This window comes from Aedes aegypti, chromosome 3 (assembly GCF_002204515.2).
Source record: "Aedes aegypti strain LVP_AGWG chromosome 3, AaegL5.0 Primary Assembly, whole genome shotgun sequence".
Classification (NCBI taxonomy): Eukaryota; Metazoa; Arthropoda; class Insecta; order Diptera; family Culicidae; genus Aedes; species Aedes aegypti.
In genome coordinates this window covers 300,968,894-300,987,867 of record NC_035109.1, presented here as the reverse complement: position 1 = coordinate 300,987,867, position 18,974 = coordinate 300,968,894, and the positions used below count along the sequence as shown (strand labels likewise).

Sequence of the window (18,974 nt, the reverse complement as noted above, 5' to 3'; positions counted from 1 at the left end):
ACGTAATGCACTAATTATGACGATGCTGTATGAACCACAGTGCACAATGGTCCGAATCGAATATTTAGCGGGAAGACGTATGATGATTTTGGAGAAGCTTTTCGCAAATGAGTTTTGCATCTACTTGGAAGCATTTTTAGGTTTAAAATTTGAACCATTTTTTTGTGTAAAGAAATTTGTAGTTGTATACCTCAACAAAGTTTAAAAAAATATATTTAACAACCTTTCCAAACGCAGTAACTACCAGAAAACCTTCCCAAATTTTACACCGCCGGAATTTATAATAACATTTTCTAAATGCTTGCAGAAGAACGCAACTACAAATTTCCTCAAACAAAAAAAGTTTGGTTCCAAATGGAAACCTGAATTGTAAATGTAAACCATCCTTTCCCTTTACTAAAAATCATTTGTCTAAAATCAACGAGAAAAAACATTTTCCTGCTAAATTGTCGATTCGGACCATTGTGCATTGTCAGCCAGTGCGAATCGAGTACCTTTTCGGCGTGTTTGGAAAGGTAACAAGAGATTATAATTTTCCAACTGCCACTGTAGTAGCGAGCTTGCCGTGGTTTACCGGTGCAGGTTTTAACTGTGCATATCATTATATGGAACCGTCCACAGTCAGCTTGTTTGAGGAAGTGCGATGTTAGAATTAAATTTCACTGTTAGCGTGGGTGTGTGTTGCTCTAGTGCGGCAAAGTTAAAATTGTTTTGTTTAGTGCATGAGGAAATTTTCGTACCTTTGAAACACACGACTGCATCGTTGAGCTTTCCCATTTTAGCCGTCGGGCTCGCTCTGCTGCTGAAACTGTTTAGGGAATGATTAGGTGAATTTTATTAGTGTGTTGGAAGCAGATTTCCGCTGATTTCAGAAATGTATGCAACGGTTACCCTGGAGGTATGTTTTTACAGTTCAATTTCCGATAGAACAAATCCTCTATCCGGAATTTTGTAACCATATTTTCCAGCTCTCCACCAATTTGTATTTCCAAGTTTTGCAACCGATCGGACATCTTACTTGTTGAGCAATGATTCACTATAACTTCACATTGGAAATCGCTTTTTTTATTCCTGCAAGAATACCTGAATAATTTTCTTTGGAGGATGACTCTCTGGGACAATTGATCTGGAGTTATTATTGATTGAAATGAATGGACACTGGATGAATTTCTCCTGAGGGTTTTCCTTTAAGTGCTCCTACCGGCCAAAATCATTAATGAATGAGACTGTTATCAATCGAATCTTCAGAGCGTGTGTCAATTCGTTCAAAATTGTTACTATTTTGGAAGAACTCTTGTAGAGATTCTTATGTTTGTTTACCTAGAAAACAATATTGTATTCTTGCAGTAGTTGTTGTCGTTGATTCTTAAAGAATTACAGGAGATGTACCAGGAAGAATTTTTGAATGAAATGCCTAAATAATTCATAGAGTTGTTCTCATTCGTAAACGATGTCTACAGGAATTTTGAGAATATTACCAATTGAAATAACTGAAAATGAAATATTTGAAGTAAATCGTGGAATTCCATGGAGGAAAATTTCGAAAAGTTCTGTGTGAAGTGCATGTAGAAGGTTGTGAGTATTTTTTTGAATAAATGTTGGTAAAATTCATCTTGCAGAATTCTTGGAGGTTGAACCCAAATCACTAATTGGCCAAGACAGTGTCTGGGATCGCAATCATTCGAAGTTTCAGACTTTTTCCATTGTGAAATTTTCAAAGCCTTGCTACTCAGACAAGAAACGAAACCAAGATGCGGTGTGTAACCCAACCAAACAACCAGAAGTTGCATGAAGGTTCAGACAAAAAGTCGTTTATGTATACACCCGCACCACGGTGGATAAATTCGTTCGATTGATGTGTTACCTGCTGTTATGAGCCGGAGTGGTTAGAGTTAGAGTAGTTCCCGGTCGGTCCAGGACCTTTTCGTAATGGAAATTTCTTGGTCTTCCCTGGGCTTCCTGCCACACGATATACGAATGCAAAAATGGCATACTTTGACAGAGAAAGCTTACAGTTCAAAACTGTGGAAGTGCTCATTGAACACTAAGCTGAGAATCAGACTCTGTCCCAGTGAGGACGTAAAGAAAAAAGTATAATATTTGATTTTTCACTTAAACCTCAATGCTGTATAACAGTAGCTGTAAATTTATTTCCATCGTATCCATAACTGTGATAACTGTACGAAGGTGACTCTTTTTGTATAAATATGTTTCCCCTAACAACATTTTGCATGAAACTTTGAGTATGATACACGTTCATACAAGAAATATTTTAATATTATTTCTGAAGTCATTAATTTCATTACATATAAAACGTCCGTCATGTCAATGCTTTATGCGAAACGTTCTTATTTAAAATACGTTTATGTGAAAAGGGTCACATTCGCAACGTTTCTATTGTTCCCACGTTTTCTGACACACTCAAATTTTGGGACACTCTGGTGCAGAAGGGGTGTATTTAGTTTAAAGGTTGTAGTTTAGTTTGCTTGTTTTTAGTTGTGGTCATAAGTTACAACACTTACTTGACTTATATTTGTTTTAACATAAATAACAAATTTTACAGCTACTAAGTCATTATTCGGGAAATGCTCTGCCGAATTGACAAAACAAAATACAATAAAGTAATTTACCCCTTTGTTAGAATAACATTGGAGTACTACAGCATGAAAAAGATGGTAATCGATTCACGAAGAGCGAAACCCAATTAATGTAATCATATAATTCAGCAAGGTCATCATAGACAGAGCGAAATTTATCAAAGCACCACTCCGAAATGGCTTTAATTTTGCCAATCATGTGATTTTCAGTTTGGATTTATCCAGTTCAATCTGCTCCACTTTAATGAGCGACAAAGCGAAACTAGTGTGACATAATGCGAAACTATGAATATTTCACTAAGCGAAACAGATTGCTATTATCATGAATCGCAAAAAAAATGTGGTTGTTGTGTCATCAACAGACTGCTTTGCGTTACACGTATATTTGAGTGACTTTACTTATTTGCAGAAATGTTACATTGACCATTTAAATATTTTGGAGAAAGTGTTTGAGACTATTTTTATAGTCAATTAGATTCTTTGAGCATGTGGAAACTTCCTTCAAAAATTCATCTATGTAAACTTAACAAAACTTGTTTGTTCAAGATACAAGCAATTCCTTGATCATGAATGTAGGGGTTCCTTTCCAAGTCCACCGTCGAGAATCTTTTAAATGATTGTTAGAGAATTCCATCATGCATTTCCGGTAATAATATTATCCATCTCAAGAGTATTTTTCGTTTGTCCGCGTCTAGTTTTCTTTTCTTCAGATAACTTCAGTGATCCCTCAAATATATTTTTGGAAATAAATCCTGATAACTCTCTTGAAATATTACCTTCCATAAAGTCAAAAATTCAACCCATTTTCCTTTCATTCCCTGAAAATTCTTGAATAATTGCAACTTTAGATTAATCAAAAAGTGTGTATGCAGAATTTCAATTTCCCTTCAGGAATTTGAACAGAAATTACACCTTGCCAAGAATTTGCCCTAAACAGGGACTTCCCAAGAAGTCACGCCAAGGGTTTTTCCAGTAATTTGTTATGGGTAGTTTTAACATATTATCGTAGACATTTCTCTAGGTTTGCTGATTGGGCTCCTTAAAGAAAATTTTCAGAGTTTTTATTTTTTTAAAGTTCTAAAAACCAAAAATGTAGACTTTTCCGAATTTATATCACATAATAAGAGAAACCTTTAACTTTGAGACTAATATATTAAGATTCAGAGGTGGAGCAAGCGACTTGCAGGTGAATTTCAAAACTATGACATATGACTTTCAAAAAAGTCTTCCTTACTTTATTATTTTTCAAACATCTTTGGAGGCTTCTAGCATCATTTCTTCAAAATAAAATACATGAAAAGTTTGTCAAACATTAGATTTGTCTCCAATCAAGTGTTATTTTAAACTTGTTTAATTCAAGTTTTTTCTCATTTTACTAAAAAAAAACATCCTTGGGTGACCATTAGGGCGGTTCAAAATTTAAAAATGTTTGAGAATCCAATGTCCCATATGTTCTTTACCATTATTATCATAAACATAGTGTTATGTGAAATTTTCAGCTTTCTAGGTGGTGATTTAAAGGTGGCCCAAATACAATGTAGGTTTATATGGAAATTACTATGGATAAATTTAAAGATATGTTCCAAAAACGCTAGTACTGTAATGTAAGTAGAAAGTTATTATCCCATAGTAAAAACTTATTTTTCAAACCATAATAAAGAAATTTTCTAAAGAGAGAAATTCAATCCGATGGATAGCAGAAGAGATATGCATGAGTTTGTTTGCTATTATTTAGCTTCATATGGGATTATAGCCCTGCAAACATGTACAAAAAACCCAAACAAAAATTAGATCAAAAGGGATTTATTACTTCAGCAACATCCTTCATTAAGGTTTGAAGAATAAGTTTTTACTATGGAATAATAAGTTTGTACTTACATTACAGTACTAGCGTGTTTGGAACATATCTCAAAATTTCTCCATAGTAATTTCCATATAAACCTACATTCTCTTTGGGGCACCTTTAAATCACCACCTAGAAAGCTGAAAATTTCACAGAACACTATTTTTATGGTAAGGATGGTAAAGAACATATGGGACATTGGATTCTCAAACATTTTTAAATTTTGAACCGCCCTAGTGACCATAACTTTATAAATTCTCATTGGATTTCTAAACTTTAGCTGTCTCTTAACTGTTCCTATAACACAAAATTGTTGCGACTTAGTCATTTAACTCTTAAAAGGCGTGGACGACTTTGTCTCACGTTTTTGATCATTGCTTGTTACTCAATAGATCAATTCTTAAAATTTTAACAGTATTGTGAAGGGGATTAGTTGCACCTCCATATGCATCCACAAGGATTTGGATACCGGTGGCCAATCCGGATACATGGCCGGGAATTCCACGGGTGATTCTTGGGTGATTCTCTGTAAAATTTCATTGTATTTCGAATGTATTTATAATGAATATATATTCTATACGAATATAGAATGTATAAAGTCTAGCGATCGCATGTGGACACTTTTTGAACCATCAATAAATCACTTGACCATTTGACATGTTCAGATATAGGAGGCCGGAACTTTCCCAACGCGATTTTTTGAAATTCCGAATTTAAATACCGGAGCTGCTGAACAAAACCTAAAATTATATCTATGCGTCCAGAATGATTCAAATTTACCCACAACAGTTTTAATTTGCTGAAACAATAGTTTTCTTAAGTTTCGAATAATTATAATTTCATATTGATAAAACTTGAGTTTTCAAACTAAAAACTTGGGTTCTTAAATTAGACATAAAATGGTCACAAGTATTCAATATGACCAGATTTGCTTCCAATGGTCATATTGTGCCTTTTCAGGGTTAACATAAACTGTCGAAAAACATAATGTGTTAATGAAAACCACCACTTTTATAATTTATGTCAGTAAAAGTGAATATTAAAGCTGAAACTGAGTTTTTTGGTTTGTTAAACCGTTTGAGAGGTCTTTCCCACAATGTTGAATTAGTTAATAGAAAATATTTTCGCATTTGTGGAAAAGATCCCCCAGTACCGGATAATTAAGTCACTAAATGGTTTTATATGATCCTGTTCTTCATTTATGAGATATATTATCATATCTGTATCGTTCGTGCAGAAATAAATTTGAAAATATGTATATGAATTTTGACATTATACTTGGTGATATAATCTAGTACCAAATTGACCAATAATAAAAAAAAACCGCTCCCAAGTCCATAGCCGATTTAATGCATTTGCAACATTTACACAATTTGAGATTTACTTAGTTTGTAAGCTGTCTATCAAAAACCTCTTTCATATATGATGAAAAATAACTAATTTTACGATGTTGTTCCGAATGTTCATTCTTCTTATTTTTATTGCATGATTGATACCATAATAGACGGAATCCATGGAAAACTAATGTATTTAGAGACATTGGTGCAACAATTACAAATATATCATATAACAAATCAAGCTGTCCTTAACTGGGGGACAGGAGGTGTTTTACTTTAACTGTAGTTTGTCTACATTTAGGATAAAAATTATACAACATACATTCATACTCTCAAATTATGATTATATTCGATGATGCTTGCCTTATCCAAATTAATTATTAATTATGCCCACATATAAGGTGATGCAAAAAATTTTCAACGATTTTCAAACAACTCAACTTTTTCTAATGAGAATGCATGAATGATGTTTCGTTCTACGCAAACATTATTCTTCATAATAGTTTACTTACACGCCATCTTGATTGGGCCATGATTTATCAATTTTTTTACTTTGTTCTGTATTGTTGCTATCGGCTACTTGATCTCCCCCTCACGGTGCTCCCCTGACCGTTATTATCAGAAAAAAATCTCCATCAAATCTGTGCTCACCAGTCGTTTTCTATAGTTAAGGTTCATGTCTGGGTTTTAGTTATTTGTAACCTCTATGTGGAGTTTTGATTAAGAACATCAACAAAATTTGGAGTTACGCTTTTTGGAGGTATAACCATTGACGCCACTAATCTTTAATATATAAATTAGGCATTAGGCTTGAAGGTATTGAGCACGTTCAAATGTTTTCTTTGACACATTGATTTTAAATGCCGCAAAAGTATTTCACAATTGACTGATTTTTCATAGGCTCAAGTGCTATAAGGCATTACGGAGCCAATTCCATCATGTAACCAAATTAGATTTTATACAACAATATTCTGGATAATTTGGGGTAGTGTTTGATCTTTCGACCTTGACACTTGCTCCTGCGGAGGCGGGCGATGAGGGCAGGATCAAACTTGTCGCGCGTCATTCGCTCAGAGAAATGAAAAAGCGCCGCGGATCGTTAGTAGTGTTTGATCTATTGAGCGCGTCGCTTGCTCTTGCGTGGGCGAGTGACAAACACTTGTTCGGCGGACAATGCGAATATCGAATTATTTCGCGAATTCGGTTGGGCGTGATTATATCATGGATCGCATCACCAAACACTGGTGACTCCCAGATCTCTACCTTATCCCACTAACCCAATATCCTTTCCATGACAACCGTGGAGATGCAGAGGTGATCTCGGTCTCTAGTAACAATGGTAGTCACACTAACATTCCTTCCCTTCCTCGATGACCGTAAGAACGTGGCCAGCGCCGTTATTGACTTTTAAATTTGAGCTCCCGATTAGTGCACATTGAAGAATGGTAAGCTAATCCCAAGCCCCATTCATTAATTTCCTGTGCAACTTCGATTGTTCTGGTCAATCACGGAGTAGCAACTATGAATTGTACGGTCATCTATGCTTATGCTTAACAATATTCTGGATAGTTTGGTGAAGCAATGAAGGCACGATTCAGATTATTGAACAAGCAATCCATGTTGTATTTCGAAGCGCAAATTGACTTCAAGAATACTTTCGGATTTGAGTTTTCGGTTTAGGATAGCAAGGTATGGAATAGAATCAAATTCACGATGTAGGAAGCAGCGATACAAAATGGAAGAAAATAATGCTATGTTTAGAACATCCATTATTATTTTGTTGATTGGAATATTAAATCGTAGCACTTACAGTGCTTAATGTTAAATGTTTGTCTATGTCACCTATGAACAGTTTGTTTAGCAAAGTATGATTTATTTTCGTTTGTCTTCACTGGTTATAGCAGCGGGTGAGTCCTTGCTTCACAGCACAGTTTGCGATAAAAAAAATGAAAGTTTACAGATAAATCATCAGTATATAGAGGTTTTAAAATCTGTTATAGTACATAGATTAGCAGGTCCAACACGGCCAAATAACAATTTAAGGTTTTCTGGCAACAATAACTGATAGTTAAGTCTTTTTAAAAGTTATACCCCTCTGAATCCCATTACCCCGAATACCATGAACCTGAAGACCATGATGCATTACTTCGAATTTTATTATCACGGGGCAATGTCATTCATGGTAGTTATAAATTCGGGACAATATCATTCATGATGATGACTCTCGGGCAGGGACAAAAAAAATCATGCTCACTATACTCAATTCACCGACATTTATGCCACTATCAAAGTAACCGCACTACCACCAATATGATTGTACCAATGAAGATGGCACAAAAGTAGATTGGCAAAACAAACAACGATGCCCGTATGTCGTTGGTGTTTTTGATTATCAGAAGCAGAAGAGTGTCAGTTTTAGAAAATTGATTATCAATGAGGTTCATATTAATTAAAAACTATGTTGCTATACGGGTAATGAACGATACGATGCACGTAATCGATTATATTGACGCGTCTTTAGTGTGCCTCGTGCATAAATTACAATTTCCCGAAGTGGAATGTAAAAAAGTCAAGCTAGTTGGAATGAATATCATTTTTTGTTTCCGATTATCACAAAGCGGTTGAGTAGCAGCAGGTTAAAAGGAAACTGAAAATCTTGCGCAAGTGTTTTGCCAATCTTTGTTGTGTTGTCAAGGTGAGGAGAAAAACAAATAAAAATCAACGAAGATTCTACCCAGCAAGTATAAATGTAGGCGAGGGTAGATTGAGTATTTTCGTCCCTGCTTTCGGGTTAATGACATTTGGGAACAGGGCTGTCCATTTTCAATTCATTGAAAGCATTTTCAGTCCCCAACTGACTGACTCAAGCTTCCCTTTCGATTGAAGCTCTACTGTTTCGTTTCAATCCGACAAACATTTCCTTTCATCGCAGCAAGCGTAGTCTTTCATTTCTTTCGTGCTGCCTGTGCGTCACGCGTCATTTATCAGAGCCTCACCGCAGCGAGCTGGTCTTTCAATCGGTAGTCTCTAGCTTTAGGAGCTGATTAATTCAAATGAACGATGTGGTGGCCCGCATACTTTCTCTATCTTAATTTATTACTTAACAAGTTATATACATTACTATTGCAAAAAATATGTAAAATCCAATTTGAAACATTTTGATAGATTTCAATGAAATCAAATGAAACGAAATTCTTAATCTTTCATTCCACCTTTCTTGTTCGCTGCTTTCAATAAGGTAACGAAACGAATGAGTGGCGAAAGAAGAACGAAGCGACGCAGTTGTTCGTCACCATCGAGACGACGCAGTCAAGCCTTCGTGTTTCACAAAATGCTTTCGAAAATGCACAGCCCTGTTTGGGAATACAAATTTCGGGATTATGTGGTAGAATCTTTTCAAGAGAGGTTTGATTTGAGTTTCGATTTTTAAGGAAGACATGTGAAATTGAGCTCTGCAAGTATAAAGATGAGAAAATCAAAGAATCCAAACAATACCGAATATTCATTACTTTTCTTCAACGTATATAAAGTATTGAGGAAAACTTGGCTTGAAAATGGGTTGATTGAATTATTCTTTTCCTTAACCATTGTATTTATCCAGGATTCTTACATGTTTGTGAGATCGAAAAGACCGGGAAAGTCACAGGTAAAATTTTCACAGATTTGTGAAAAATCTGTATGTTGTAATGTATGCTACAAATGATCACATAAGTATTGATAGTGGACTAGAGTGCCATATTTTGGCCAATAGTGCATTACTCAGCAATAGGAATTTAAGTTCTGGGCCAGTACAAAATTAGCCAGCACAGCCGAGGGGCAGCTAGTTGGGTTATAACAATATTTTATGACAAATAATAGCATTACAAAATTGGCTCCGAAATACTCTATATCGCTTGAGCCTATGAAAAATCAGTCAATTGTGAAATACTTTGATGGCATGTAAGTGCAATGTGTCATTGCAAATATTTGAACATGCTTACCGGTATTAGAATGCCTAATTAATCTATTTAAAATAAGTGCTTTTAATGGTTACACTTCAAAAAGGGCGTAGCTACAAATTTCGACGATCATCTCATTCAATAGTATCAATACTGCGTCCAGAGGTCCGAAATAACTAAGAACACCTACTATGAACCAAATTTAGATGGTTTATTTCTTCCGATAATCACGGCCAATAAAAATCCGTTTACCGTTTTGATTCATATTACGGACAGCTTCAAATTCCGGACACTCTACTTTGTATGGGAAACATTTCACACGAAATGTTTCAATTTTTGCCGTTCAAAAGTTCTCACTTTCAAGGCTCGTTTCAACAAACATTTTCCATAGATATATATGAAATTTTATAATACCCAACTTCCTTAGGCGTCTATCTAATGGTTTAACGATTTCATTTGATGATTTGACTTTTCTATTTGTGATTTGTTTGACCTGTCCGGAGTTCGAATCGAAGTGTCCGGAATATGAGGCAATAGTAAGGAAGTGTCCGGAATAAGAATCATGTAAACTCCACAGATTTCTATTTGTTTAAAATTATTCATGTATCGGAATCAAAATCTCCACTCACCATTCGAAAGTTAAGGGGTTTGAAGGTTCGATCACGCGGAGGAATCATACGGAGTGATTTATTTTACATGCTTTTTAGTGAGTTATACTTCACTGAGGCCTTAAGTGTCCGTAATATGAATCAAAACGGTAAATATCTCAGATTTACTTTGAAATTGTGGACTAATACAATCAAAAGGGCGTTACTCCAAAACGGGTCCTACGATGTTTTTTTAAATTTTGCACAGACTTGCACCTTAACTATAGAAAACGACTGGTGAGCACAGATTTGATGGCGAATTTTTTTTGATAACGGTCAGGGGAGCACCGTGCCCCTGTATTCACTATTCACATCGTTGTTATAAGAAGAAGCTTTGTAAATGAGAATAATTTTTGAGAAAGCTACTCTTCACTAAGACTTGTTTTCATTTGAGATAAATTTTATGAGTTATGAACTTTTCATGTATTTAATTTTGAATTTCTCAAGATATTAATTCTTGTGTTCAATAATAAAAGATATCTTTTAAAATAGTCTTGAATGAATTCTTGACAACATGTCTCAAATAGAAATTTCTGAAGAATTTTCCAGTAATCCCTGAGAAAATTTTGGAATTTTTCCCCAAAAAAGTATTGGATAAATCTCATTGGAAATCTTAAGGAAATTATGCTCTTGGAAAAATAAGTTGTATGGAATTCTGTACAAATTTTAGTAATCTGAGAACAGTTTTGATTTTAAAGCATCCTAAAAGTATGCCACAAGGAACTTTTGAAAAAGAAAAAAAGAATTGAGTGTACTTCCCATAGATATTCCTTAAATAAACTTTTTCAAATTTAATATGTATGATATTCAAATTTAGTATGTTTGGGATAGAGTTCTGGGACATGTATGTTAGAGCCCCAGAAAAAAAAATATTTGGAGAAATATTTAATAAAGTTTTAAATTAAGAAGAAAGTCTTGAAATAGTTTTGAATTGATTCCTAAAACGAACATTGACAGTATAATTCATGAAGGACTTCATGCGGAATCATTCGAAGGAATTTGTTGAGAATTTTAATCTATGAATTGAGGAACTTATAGAAATCTCCGGAATAATTTACGGAAGAATCTTTGCAGCGAATGTCTGCATTTTTTTTTTCGAAAATCTTAGGAGTTACTGCAAAAACTTGCATGTAAATACTCCCGATTCTGTTTTTGCACGGACTTTTTTTACAGGGCCGTGCAAAAAAAGTTTCCATACATTTTTTTCGGCAAAAACCTTAATTTTGCATGAAACGTCGAGAAATGATGTTACTTTTTAAAAACTGTGCAATTTCTGAAATTTTCGTTGGTAGTCCGAAATAGAAGTTTGAATTGCAAACTGCAAATAACCTGAAGTCTAGTGTATGCTGTGCCGATTAGTCATCCAGTCATTTTCCAAAAAGTTTCAGAGGGTTGTTCGAAGACAAAAGTAATCGAGATTTCTTTCAATTTAACTTAAAAACGGTGAGTAATTGGTTGGTGTATTCTGCAAGTTTATGTAACTTCTAAAAGTGATTATCTCTGCCGAACACAATAATAAACTATTACACAGCGTAACAAAAATGATATTTTTGCGTGTCTCAAGGATCAAATGATGTGTTCCCAGTAGATTTGGGGTTGCTGTATCTGATGCCGTTCTCAGAAATGTTCCAACACGTCACAATTTTTAGCTATAGGTTTCCAAAGTTGTAAAAACACTGTTTTCTATGATGTTTCAATTAAATTTAATGTACGATTTTTCAAACTTTTTTATGATCTATGTATGACTTAAATTTTCATTTCAGACATAATTTGGCTGAATTGAGATAAAATCGATTTTTTCAACGCTGCTAGCACGTGAAAAAATATTCGTTTCTCTTATATGGCAAAGTACAATACTTTTCTAAACCATCAAAAATTAACTTTTGAGCATCGGAAGTAATATGAACTTTGTTGATATGTATTGTTATACAAATAAAATTTGTATTTTGTGGCAAATTAAGCATATAAACTGAAACTTTTTAGAAAATCGGTGAAATTTAATGAGCTCAGTAGTTAGTATACACAGTATCGTATATTTGTTTGTAGTTTGTCATCCAAATTTCAACCAATTCGGGCTTAAAGAAGCTGAGCTACAGAGCTCCAAATTAGGCCATTTTGTATCGAAAAACAGCAGGGCAATATTTTTTGGAACATAAATGTTGAAAACCTGACAGATTTGATATAGTGTTTGAAGCAAATCGGAAGCTGTATCAATTGTAGTTTATCTATGTCATGATTCTAAAGATGATGATTATCTTTGATAACAACAACTGATCCTATTTATTAACCTCCGTCCACCTCAAGGTACGGGTTTTTCCATGCCCTAGGTTAGTAACTTCAACTGCCTCGATTTTAATTGTTCCGTCATCGCTTGATTCCAAAACAAACCATCATCATCACAAACTTCTTATACAAAACAATAAAATTATTCCACTTGTCTAGCGCATTAACTTTGTTTCAGCTGAAGCACGATCACTTACTCGAGAACTGATAATAAACGCACATGATTGCTCCCCGGATGGATTTGGTAGACGGAAACACTTGAACAAGTAGTTCACTTTACGGAAATCTCCTCTTATGTGGAATTAGTGCTCTGCGTTACATCCCGAGTGAGACAGAGCATGCTTCTCAGCTTAGTGTTGTTATGAGCACTTGCACAGTTATTGACTGAGAGCTTTCTTTGCCAATTAAAACCATTTTTGCATTCGTTTATCGTGTAGCATGCACGAAGATACTCTACGCCCTGTGAAGTCGAGAAAGTTTTCCTTACGAAAAGACCATCGACGATTTGAACCCACAACACTCAACTTGGTCATGCTGACTAGCCACGTGTTTACCGCTACGGCTATCTAAGGCCCCGTCTGAGCGATTAACCACTTCAATCGTTATCATTGGTAGGATCACTTAAATCGGCCATTGACACACTTAACACCTTTTTAAATCCTGATTCAGGTGACCTGTAGATGTTTACTTACTACAAGCAGTATGACTCCTGAAGGCACCCGAATTCGTACCGTTGCGACCGGTGGACTGTCTACGAAACGAGCAACACTTTCCCCAAATCCAGGTTTATATCACCCATCCAACTTCCACCAAGGAAACCGTTCACCCGTGACTGATACGTATTTGATTCCTCTCCTCATCCAAATAGGGTTTTAATTCGCACACTTTTGGGGTTTTCGTCTAGCCTTTTTTTCGCGAACGGCACGTGCTATCATTAGAAGGCCTCAGGTCAGTTTGAAGAACCATAGATCCGATCTACACACCCTCCTCACTTCGGAGATCTAATCTCACCCGAATGGATCGATCCATTCGGTGCAAAAGTTCAACCGCGACTACCGTCCGAAACGGCCAACTTTTGCGAGAATTACCTCCGACATGAGGTTCCCCAGTTCGAATACACGGCTAACAGCCACCTTAAGTGGTCCTCTCGATGGAATCGATGGCTGCGACGAGGGCTATTAATTAATGGTAAGCTTTAATCTGCTTTCAGAGTTCTTCTTTCCGGCCGGCCGGTGTTTTTTCTACTTGATGAAGTTGCATACTGATTCTAAAATATGACCACTGCTCGGGCGCGATCACAATGTGAAAGATTAATGAGGAGTTTTTTTTGGAAGTGAAAAAAAACTGGAAAGCAATGGTACTGATTACAACGGATGGCGTTGTCATAATTTTGGGAATGATGAGACGATGCATTCGAAAAAAAAAAGCTGATATGAAATGAGATGATGCATTTTTTGCCGATAGCTCAAAATCAGTACGAAGTCGAATATGTTCTGTGCTATGTTAAATAGATCTGTCTGCTTGTTTTTTATACTTATACAAAGGAGACTATTCTTCGAGAACCCTATGAATGAAATTGAAGGTATGGAACCAAATGTATAGTTTGGATCCACCCCATTAAATTTAAATGCTATAGCTTTGCTGGGCAGAGTGACATTGCTTATAACAATTTGTTGGTTTTCAGAGAGAATAACAATTGAATCATACGAATGCTTTTTTTTGTATAAAAGCAGTGTCAACACGATTGACGATGTTTTTCTAAGCTATGAGATCTAATGGTTGAGTGCTTTCAAGCTACATTTGTTGTTGCATATTGACGACGGATTAATTTTGAGTGATGCGATATAGTGAATCAGCAAACATGTAGTATCAAATTAATACCTACTTGCACTAAATTGTTTTTTTTTTTTTCTGGCATATAGTATTATTATACGGTCACGGCCAAGCCTTGAGTAATAAGTTGAATCCCAACTGTGGGAAAGACAGATGACTCTAACATTACAGATTTACGCTTAGCTTAGCTTAGCTTAGACTGACTACACATATCAATGGTTGCTATTCCGTGATTGACCGAAGTCAGTGAAAATGCACAAAGAATCAACTAGAAGTTCGGCTGGGATTGGCCATAATCTTCTTCAATGTGCATAATTCAGTGCCTCTATTTATACATGGTCAATAACGGCGCCGGCCACGTCCTTGCAGTCAGGTGGGATTTGGGGAAGGAATGTTAGTATGTAACCTTTGCTATTTGGAGACCGTGTTTGCCTCTGCATCTCCACAAAGGTTACTGGGAGGGATGTTTGTTAATGGGAAGGATCGTTGGGTCACAGGATTCACTTTGATTAATCGCTTATCAACCATGATAAATAATGATTTGTGAGATATATACAAATAAAGAATTTCTACAGCTGTCAGGGCGAAGGCATGTGTTATTATATTTTACTTATTTGAAAAGAAACAAAAAACTCGATTGGTTGGAACATCATAGAACACTCTTATTCTTATGCCGACACTTACAGTGGCGAACCATCCAAAGTTTGTTGAATAAAGTGAACCTTTCACAAGTCTACACTTGTAGTGTCGAACCATTCAAATTTTTTTTTAATTACAAAAATAAAGGTAAAAAGGGGTGTTCTAAAAAAAAAATGTTGAACATATATAATTCATGAATCAAAGTTTGTGTCGACACTCACAGTTTGTTGAAAATTCATATTTACGTCCCACCATTGTAACGATTAAATGTGCAATCATACATATTTTATAGATTAGAAATAGTAGCATGAAACGAGCTCACCAATTGATCAGTTATCCTTGACTGAGCAGCCACAATCCACTCTCAGCTTCACTCGTTTGCTCGGCTAAATAAAAGCACTCAGACCCGAAAAAGAAAAACAGATACTAACGACTGCTCGGGCTTCCTTGACGCACTGCCCAGTAGCAAGCGTCAAGGTCGAAGGATCAAAAAGAACTAACTGATCGCGGCATTTTTTCACTTACTCTAACCGAACTAACCGATCACGCCACTTTTTCTCTTACTAGACGCGCGACATGTTTGATCCTGCCCTCGTCGCTCGCCCCCGCAGAAGCAAGCGTCAAGGTCGAAAGATCAAACAGAATCCGACTCTAACATTACAGATTTACGTGAGAAAAACTACACATCAAGGCAAAAAAACGCATGACTCGACTATGTCTTACTGCATTCTCGACATCTCTTTTCCCGGAGAAAATGTTTATTGTATTGATGATCCTGAAACCTTTATCAGAATCATGAAGTTTGGTATGCGCAACCTAGATTTGAGACCCAGCAATATGATGGCCACTACCCCCGGAAAGCTGGTATAAGACCTTAACTGGCATCACTTTTCACGCCGATCAAATATCTATCTTAAAAAGTTGATAATATTTTTAATGAAAAACGCACCAGAATGTATTACTTTGAAAGTTCCTATAAGGGTTCTTTCAGATATTATACATCAATTTCTACAGGGTACCCTATACGGCTTTCATCGAGCATTAAATGAATTAAAAAAAAAACAACTTTTGAACAGCTCAACCGATTTCCAATCTTTTTTTATGGAATGAAAGCTTAAGATTTCAAATTTTCATAAAAAACATAAAACTCTGATTTATTTTTTACATGAATAAATATAAAAATTACTTGTTTTTTAGGAAATTTTTATAGGTATATTTTCATGTAAAATTCTTTTCAGAGTTTTATATTTTTTCAGAAAAGTTAAAATCCTAAACTTCCATCCCATAAAAAAAGATTGGAAATCGGTTGAGCTGTTCAAAAATTATGATTTTTTTAAATAAAAAATTCTAATGTGCTGAGACCTACAATGTGTGCCAATGAAAAATGACAGATTTTTTATTTAAAAAAATATATATCTCGAAAACTAAAAAACATACATTGCTGAAAATTTGACATTAAATGTAATATTTTCCGAACTTTCAAGAAAAAATGAGAACAGCAATAGTTTCTTTTGTCCCAAGGCCTTTAAAACACGAAAACACAGAATTTTTTGATTATTTTTTCATTAAAAAAAAAACAATTATTGTGAAATTTTATATTTTTCTTTAAAATTTAAAACCTTTAGATTTCATTCCGTCCAAGAAAATTGAAAATCGGTTAAGCGGTTCAAAGGCTATAATTTAAAAAAAGAAATAAAAATTCTGCAGAATCGCGATTGAAAGTTGGTGTTTTAACTATCTGAAGAAGATTTGCAATAATGCTTGGTATTTCTTCAACATAGCTGGGTGGTAGCCACTAAGCGCATCATAGCCACCTATGACGCTGGACGAGTTGCGGTACAAGGTGCATGCATATATGTAATTGTATGGGAGTGGGTATTAACAAGTGAATTTGTCATTCTGGACTCAATTGAACGTAATTTACTAGTCTACGGAACGAAACAGTGGCATAGGGTCAATTTTCAATATATTTGAAACAAAGATTCCATACAAACTTTGAATTGAATGCGCCAGCTGGGGGAGCAACCAAATGAGTTGCAATTTTGAGAGAGGTTTTTTCTTACCCTAAGGCACAAATCTAAGGGGTGCCCTGTTGAGTTTTTCAACTTTCTTGTTTAAGGGCCAGTCTAGTAAATACTGGTGCTCTCAGAGTAGTGTTTGATCCTTTGCTCGCGTCGCTTGCTCCTGCGGGGGCGAGTGATGTGAGCAGGATCAATCGTGTTGCGCGTCGCTCGTGCGGCATGAATAAATAGTGGCGTGATTCGCGGATAGGGTCAGTAGTGTTTGATCCTTTGCTCGCGTCGCTTGCTCCTGCGGGGGCGGGTGATGTGAGCAGGATCAATCGTGTTGCGCGTCGCTCGCGCGGCATGAATAAATAGTGGCGTGATTCGCGGATAGGGTCGGTAGTGTTTGATCCTTTGCTCGCGTTGCTTGCTCCTGCGGGGGCGAGTGATGTGAGCAGGATCAATCGTGTTGCGCGTCGCTCGCGCGGCATGAATAAATAGTGGCGTGATTCGCGGATAGGGTCAGTAGTGTTTGATCCTTTGCTCGCGTCGCTTGCTCCTGCGGGGGCGAGTGATGTGAGCAGGATCAATCGTGTTGCGCGTCGCTCGCGCGGCATGAATAAATAGTGGCGTGATTCGCGGATAGGGTCAGTAGTGTTTGATCCTTTGCTCGCGTCGCTTGCTCCTGCGGGGGCGGGTGATGTGAGCAGGATCAATCGTGTTGCGCGTCGCTCGCGCGGTATGAATAAATAGTGGCGTGATTCGCGGATAGGGTCAGTAGTGTTTGATCCTTTGCTCGCGTCGCTTGCTCCTGCGGGGTCGGGTGATGTGAGCAGGATCAATCGTGTTGCGCGTCGCTCGCGCGGTATGAATAAATAGAGGCGTGATTCGCGGATAGGGTCAGTAGTGTTTGATCCTTTGCTCGCGTCGCTTGCTCCTGCGGGGTCGGGTGATGTGAGCAGGATCAATCGTGTTGCGCGTCGCTCGCGCGGCATGAATAAATAGTGGCGTGATTCGCGGATAGGGTCAGTAGTGTTTGATCCTTTGCTCGCGTCGCTTGCTCCGGCGGGGGCGGGTGATGTGAGCAGGATCAATCGTGTTGCGCGTCGCTCGCGCGGCATGAATAAATAGTGGCGTGATTCGCGGATAGGGTCAGTAGTGTTTGATCCTTTGCTCGCGTCGCTTGCTCCTGCGGGGGCGGGTGATGTGAGCAGGATCAATCGTGTTGCGCGTCGCTCGCGCGGCATGAATAAATAGTGGCGTGATTCGCGGATAGGGTCAGTAGTGTTTGATCCTTTGCTCGCGTCGCTTGCTCCTGCGGGGGCGAGTGATGTGAGCAGGATCAATCGTGTTGCGCGTCGCTCGCGCGGCATGAATAAATAGTGGCGTGATTCGCGGATAGGGTCGGTAGTGTTTGATCCTTTGCTCGCGTTGCTTGCTCCTGCGGGGGCGGGTGATGTGAGCAGGATCAATCGTGTTGCGCGTCGCTCGCGCGGCATGAATAAATAGTGGCGTTAAACGGGTTAGGCGTGAATGTATCATGGATCGCATCACCAATCGCTGGTGACTCCCAGATCTTTACCTTATCCCACTAACCCAATATCCTTTCCATGACAACTGTGGAGATGCAGAAGATTCTTCGGTCTCTAGTAACAACGGTTATCTAGCTAACATTCCTTCCCTTCCCCGATGACCGTAAGGACGTGGCCGGCGCCGTTATTGACTTTTAAAATTTGAGCTCTCGATTTGTGCACATTGAAGAATGGTTAGCTAATCCCAAGCCCCATTCATTGATTCCCTGTGCAACTTCGATTGCTCTAGTCAATCACGGAGTAGCAACTACGAATTGTACGG

General features: G+C 37.1%; 1 protein-coding gene across 3 annotated transcripts in view; it reads right to left on the bottom strand.

Annotated features, from left to right (window-relative positions):
* The window catches only part of LOC5574915 (proton-associated sugar transporter A), a 50,101-nt gene that overhangs the window by 13,238 nt on the left and 17,889 nt on the right, over positions 1 to 18,974 (bottom strand). The window contains exons 1-2 of one of the 3 annotated variants that reach the window (XM_021854810.1): positions 13,338 to 13,694; positions 741 to 808 (exon numbers count right to left, since the gene is read on the bottom strand). The exons of 1 other annotated variant lie outside the window; for it this stretch is intronic. In XM_021854810.1, the coding sequence (XP_021710502.1) occupies positions 741 to 777 (37 nt within the window). In that variant the 5' untranslated portion in view covers positions 778 to 808; positions 13,338 to 13,694. Of the gene's footprint in view, positions 1 to 740; positions 809 to 13,337; positions 13,695 to 18,974 lie in introns of those variants that run through there. One more of the 3 variants, XM_021854811.1, reaches the window with a different exon arrangement.